This window comes from Grammomys surdaster, unplaced genomic scaffold, assembly GCF_004785775.1.
Source record: "Grammomys surdaster isolate TR1022 unplaced genomic scaffold, NIH_TR_1.0 123267, whole genome shotgun sequence".
Classification (NCBI taxonomy): domain Eukaryota; kingdom Metazoa; phylum Chordata; class Mammalia; order Rodentia; family Muridae; genus Grammomys; species Grammomys surdaster.
This window is the reverse complement of record NW_021618564.1, coordinates 38,506-44,505: the sequence shown is the minus strand read 5'-3', so window position 1 is coordinate 44,505 and position 6,000 is coordinate 38,506. Positions and strand designations below refer to the sequence as shown.

The following is a 6,000-nucleotide window of genomic DNA, read 5'->3' as shown; positions in this document are numbered from 1 at the left end:
TCTCTCTCTCTCTCTCTCTCTCTCTCTCTCTCTCTCTCTCTCTCTCTCTCTCTGTGGTGTGTGTGTGTATGTTGAAGAGACACGGGAAACCTGACCCCTGACCCCCGTCTCTACACATCAAATCCTGCACTCTTGTCCTTGCATGGAGCCCAGAGCAGTTAGTATCCCCTTCTTCCCCCTTTTCCCCAGCATAGATGCCTCCAGCCTTTAGAGAGAGCAGACAAAAGGGAGCCTAGCTTGGCATCCGAATCCTACAATCCCTCTTTCATGACAGTACTCTCTTCTCCCCCAGCCCCCTCCAGCCCCCCCAGCAGATGCCGGCCTTGGGAAACCTACCCTAGCCTCCCAGTCGCCAAAACTCCCTCCTCTGATTTTCAAGGGCCAGCATTTCTCCAGTGCAGATGGCTCCTGCCCTTGAAAGAAAACAGAGCCAATATCCTTAAAGTGATAAAAGCCCACTCTTAAACTATAGAAAAGAGATGATTAAGTGTTCCCAGACAGCTGTGACCAGTTTGTAAAATACACTAGCTTCGGATAAAGTAATGAGTTAGGTACTTCTTCCCAGGTCAGGAAGGTCCTTTTCCAGCTGAGTGGTTCCGCCCCACTGTCTGAACAAACATTATCAAGTTCGAAGGACATTCCTTTACCCTCTCATGTAATGCCAAGGCTTAGAAACTCCCTTCACTTAGACCTGGGGGTTCACTCTCCTTCCTGTTCCATCAGGAAGCTTTGGTGGCCCAAGCTCGAACTTGAATAAAGACCCTCGTGTAATTACATTGGGTTGTGATTCCTGGTGATCTCTTTGGGGTTTTTACAATCTGGGCACAACAGGGGCTTATGTAGTATAATGATTTATTTTGTGCCTTGGCCCTTTAAAGGATCCCCAGTTGCTAGTCAACTGGCCCTTTAAGAATATTTTTAGCTATTTGAACTGCTTGATACTATGACCTTCAGTGTTGGTTGCTTCTTGGATTTTGAAGATCAGGATAGGTTTTTTAAAAGCCAGCTGAGGCAGAGATAAAGGGGTGAGGGACTAGCAGAGAGTAGAAGACAGTTGGTGCAGAAGAGTTGTTAGCCAGGAGCGGCTGAACAGAGCAGATAGGCTACAAGTTGTAGTTTGGAGCTGCTGGTATTGGGAAAACTGGGAGAAGGCAGTGTTAAGCAGACTGTTGGGGAACCGAGGGAGGAACGGTTGGGAGAAACCTTTGAAGGGGCTGGGCTGGAAACCGAGAGGAGGGCTGGTAGAGAGTTAAGGAACTGGTTATTTTTCTAAAAAAGCTAGCCATTTTACAAGTGGCACCCAATGTGGAGCAAGGCAGAAAGGGAGGTTTGATTTCAAGTACCACACAGAGCAAAAGACAGGGAAAGGAGGAATGGATAGTTTGTTCAAAAAGCCGAGGAGGAATGGATTCTTTGTTTCAAAAGATATTAGCTGAGGCTGTTGTTGGGACACGCCCTGCATGGTTTTCAGCAGCAGTTTTTTTTCCTCTCTTTTTCTTCATTTTGGGCTATTTTGTTTATTAAAAGGTTGAAAGATTGGCTGAGCACCTGGAAATAATATGGGTGCAAATGGAGAAGCTTGGGACTCAAAAAAAATGGATGAAATGGGGAAGCAAGAGGGTTCGTTCCTCTCTCTTTCTGAAAAAGCAACAGAGTTGGCTGTCCAGCTAGAGAAACCGAGACTAGAGGTGGACAAATTTGAAGGTCAGACACGAGAACAGGGAGAACAAATAGGTTCATTCCTAGAGATGGAACCAGAGAGTTTCCCCAGGTAGAAAGAGGGGAAGGAGTCAGAGGGCAGTCACGTGAAAAATGGAAAAGCAGGAGAGTGGATAGATGAGACCCACAGCACCTTTTGAGGACAGGGAGTCCTGGGTCACAGAGTCACCAATGTTAATAGATAAAGGTCAGTATGCTGATATAGAAGATCAGGTTCAATTTGAAGACCCAATCATAGAACAGTGTCACTTAGCAGATTTGAGAGCTTGGGACAAAGTTGAGGAGCCATGAAAGAAGTTCACATCCTTTACAGAGATTATACAAGGCTCAGGGGAAGCCTTCACTACTACTACTACTTCTTCTTCTTCTTCTTCTTCTTCTTCTTCTTCTTCTTCTTTTTATTATTATCTACAAAGATTAGTTTCATCTGTGAACAAAGCCATATTAGACCTTGATTTGAGATGAGTGCTAATTGAGACTTTGACATGTTAAAATGGGAATACAGAATGCAAAAAGGTCATAAGGCCATTAGGCCATTAGGTCATTAGGTCATATGGGAGAGTGGATCAGGAGACAACCATTATTGGTTCTAGGGTGTATGATGCCATAGCTAAAGGTTTTACACCTCAAAACGCATGGTGCTTTAACTGTGGAAGATAGGGTCATTTGCGAAGAGACTGTGACCAAGCCAATGAAGGTCTCAGATCTCAAAATGTCCAGGGCCTTAATTGAGGGAAATATGGTTATCTGCAAGAAAATGGTGAACACAGCATCTCTAAGGGCAATGATTTCTCTAAATATAAACCAGAAGGAAGGCCTAGGCTGCTCCATCAGGTGATACAGGCGGTGTGGCAAGGGTTGCCGTTGGACCAATGTGTGTAGGTCCAAGAGAGACATCCAAGGCAATTTCTTGCCACCAGGAAACATAATAGGTGGTCTAGCTCAAAGCCCCACAGCCTCTTGTCAGTCAGGAAATAACAAGCAGGCAGAAAAACCTCAACTAGGTATTGCAGATCTAGCTACTGTCGGCTGACTCTCTAGACTTGGCCATAGATAAACATCTTACACTATTCCCCCAAATTAAGTGTTATAAAATAACTACAGGAGTTTATGGTCCTTTGCCCTCAGGGACAGTAGGAATGGTCTTGGGAAGGAACAACTTTATTTCCCAAGGATTCATTGTGCATCCAGGAATTATAGATGAAGATTTCAAAGGAGAAATTCAAATAATGGCTTATGCAAAAAGAAATACGCACTTTACCACAGGGGATAGGATTGCTCAGCTTTTACTGTTTTCTTATATCAGAGGCAAACCTGCTCCAGTAGAAAGACCAGGAGGGCTTTGAAGTACTGTGAGTCAGAACTGAACATGAGTGATACCCAGTTAAAACGTGTGTTCTGGCAAACAGTTGTTAATGATCAGATGCCAAAATTAATGTTACAAGTGAAGGACATTGAAATAAGTTTGGTGGATACAGAAGCGGATGTAACTATCATTTATGAAAATTTCATGAATTCAGAATGGCCACTTGAAAAGTTTCCAAATGTATAAAGGGGCCCACTGTTGAGACATGCCATTGGCCCTACAACCTGTGTCAGTGCTGCAGTGGCCCTCAGCTAAGGAAAAATTACAGGTACTTGAGTAGCAGGTACAGAAGCAGCTGGAGGCTCAACATGTAGAAGAGTCCACTAGCCCTTGGAATTCCCCTGTGTTTGTTATGAAAAAGAAATCAGAAAATGGAGAATGTTAACAGATTTGAGATCAGTGAAAAGAATATTCCAACCAAAGGTTCTGTGTCAGCCTGGGTGTCCTTTGCCTTATTACCTAAGTAAGGCATAGCCTGTGATTGTAAAAGACTGCTTTTTTATTATCCCCTTGCAAGACCAAGATAAGGAAAATTTGCCTTTACACTACCTACTTACAGTAAAGGTCAACCTGTAAAATAGTATCAGTGGAATTCTTACACAGAAATGCTAAATAGTCAACTCTATGTCAATATTTTTGTGGATCAACTGCTAGAAATAATTCACATGCATCTCCTCAATCCTTTATTTACCATTACGTGGATGATATTTTGTTGGCTAATTCTGATGCAGATGCTTTAGAGAGAAAATGTTTTGTGAAACAAAAAAGAACTTTGCCTTGTTAGGGTTTGCAAATTGCTTCTGAAAAAAAAATTACAGAGAGTACATTCTATCCACTATCTAGGTTATAAAATTAGTCAACGAAAAATTCAACCACAGAAGGTACAGATCAGAAGAGTTCAATTGTGAAGTCTTAATGTTTTTCAAAAAATTTATGGTAGATAGTAATTGACTACTTCCCACCATTGGATTAACCACTCCAAGTAATTTGTTTCAAATGTTATAAGGAGATTAAGACTTAGATGGTTCAAGACAGCTAAAAAAGGAAGCAGGGAAAGAGTTAACTTTAGTCAAAAACAGTCTTTGAGATTCATATGTGGACCCCAAACTGGACAGTATTTTGGTTGTTTTGCCTTCAATTCATTCTCTTCCTGAGCTCATTATGTGAAGGGAAGATAATAAAGACTGTCTGAATTAATTATGAAAGGGAGAAAAGGTTATGTCAATTCCCAGAAATAGACCAGGCAGAAATCATAGTTCCTCATAATAATTCTGAGATAGTTCATTATGAATAATGAATGAAGATTGGCATAGAGCGTGATCCTACCTTCATCTGCCCCAGGAGATCTCAAGAACAACAATGTCTTGGTGGTGGAATCAACCCCAGAGGGAAAGACTGAGCAGGGAGAAGTGCTGAGAGAGGAGGAGGTCCTACTCTCATCCACAGACTTCAGCAAGGAACTGGAAAACCCAGAGGAGTCGGAGTCCCATGACTCCTGGACCACCCAAATGGTGAGCCCTGCCTTCTTCACCTGCTCAGTCGCTGCTCTTCCTCCTTCCACTCTGCCTCAAGTGTTTTCCTGATGTAATCTCACTGGAGCCTGAGGTTGGTTGGCTAGCTCTCAGTCACATCACAAAACAAAACAAAACAAAAAAACCCTAGTGAGCTCTGAGCTTATCAGAGAATGGAGGGGACAGCACAGAACTGGAGGCTAGACTCTAGGGTCCAGAGAGTGGGAGCGCACTTGAAGAAATTGATGTGATCTTCTAGCAAAGAAGGAAAAAAGTCCAAGCCAAGGCCAGAGTACCTGTCATCAGAAAAATGTCTTAAAATAACAAAAAAGCCTCAGGATATGACAAACACTGATGGATGACAGTCTGTAAAAATCACCGCAAGGGTGTGGCGGTGGTGCCTCCCTGTGATCTCAGCACTCAGGAGGCAGAGGTGGGATCAAGAGTTCAGGTTCAATCTTGTCTACTGTAGTGAGTTTGAGGCCAGCCTGGGCTACAGTGAGACTGTGTTTCAGCCTCTCTCTGTGTACCTGACCCATCTGTGCCTCAGGGCTAACATTCGTCTTAGAGACACCACTAGGTGGCAGTTATCCTACTTGCAGTGGCCACTCCAGAACCAGGTTCATCCTACAGGATCTGGCCTGTGCACAAACGAGGAGAGCAATCTTCAAAAGACTGCATGCTCTGTGGCTCTACCATGAGTCTAGCCCAGAACAAAGCTCAGGTGGTATCAGTTTGCTCAAAGGAAATGCTGAGGAGAAGGTGCCAGAGCAGAGAAGAGGGTTCAGGGCCGGGTGGAAAAACAGAAGGGGAGACATGAGCTTGTCTTTTAGGCAGTCAAGGGCAGGCCTTGCCTTCATGACTTCCTGCCCACCCAGAAGCAAAGTTCAATTCTAGCATGACTCAAAGACCCTCCTAGCTGGCTCTTAGTCTTACGTCCCTCAGCCAATCATGAGATGGAAGATCTGGGGTGGAGTGTGTCTCCACAAATGGTCTCAATAGCATCTGGGGCCAGAGGACCCAAAGAGGGGAAGGTCTGGTTCAGACATGGTGGGATGTGGGCAAAGTAGGGTGAAGAGGAGCGGAGACTCAGGACTTGACAGTAGGTCAAGGGGCAAAGAGAACATGGGTGTCAGCAGACTGGTTCTCACCTGTTTCTCCCTTAAATTGATTTTCTGAAAATCCTTTTTCCCCAAACTGACTGTGTACTTGAGAATGACTCTGAACTTGTAATCCTCCTGTCTCTAACTCCCCAGTGTTGTACCTGCTGGGATAACAGATACACGCCAGTATATCCGGGTCATATGGTCCTGGGGACTGAACCCAGGGCCTCGAGGATGGTAAAGATTACTGATACATCTTCAGGTCCACTTCTGTTCTCTGGGACACAGTACTGGCTGCTGG

General features: G+C 44.1%; 1 protein-coding gene across 1 annotated transcript in view; it reads left to right on the top strand.

Moving 5' to 3' along the window:
• Nucleotides 1–4,398: 4,398 nt before the first annotated feature.
• Nucleotides 4,399–6,000, top strand: part of Rnf213 (ring finger protein 213) — a gene marked incomplete at both ends in the record, with an annotated part of 40,103 nt that continues 38,501 nt past the window's right edge. The window contains one exon of the mRNA XM_028784453.1: nucleotides 4,399–4,596. Coding sequence (XP_028640286.1) covers nucleotides 4,399–4,596 — 198 coding nt within the window. The remainder of the gene's footprint in view (nucleotides 4,597–6,000) is intronic.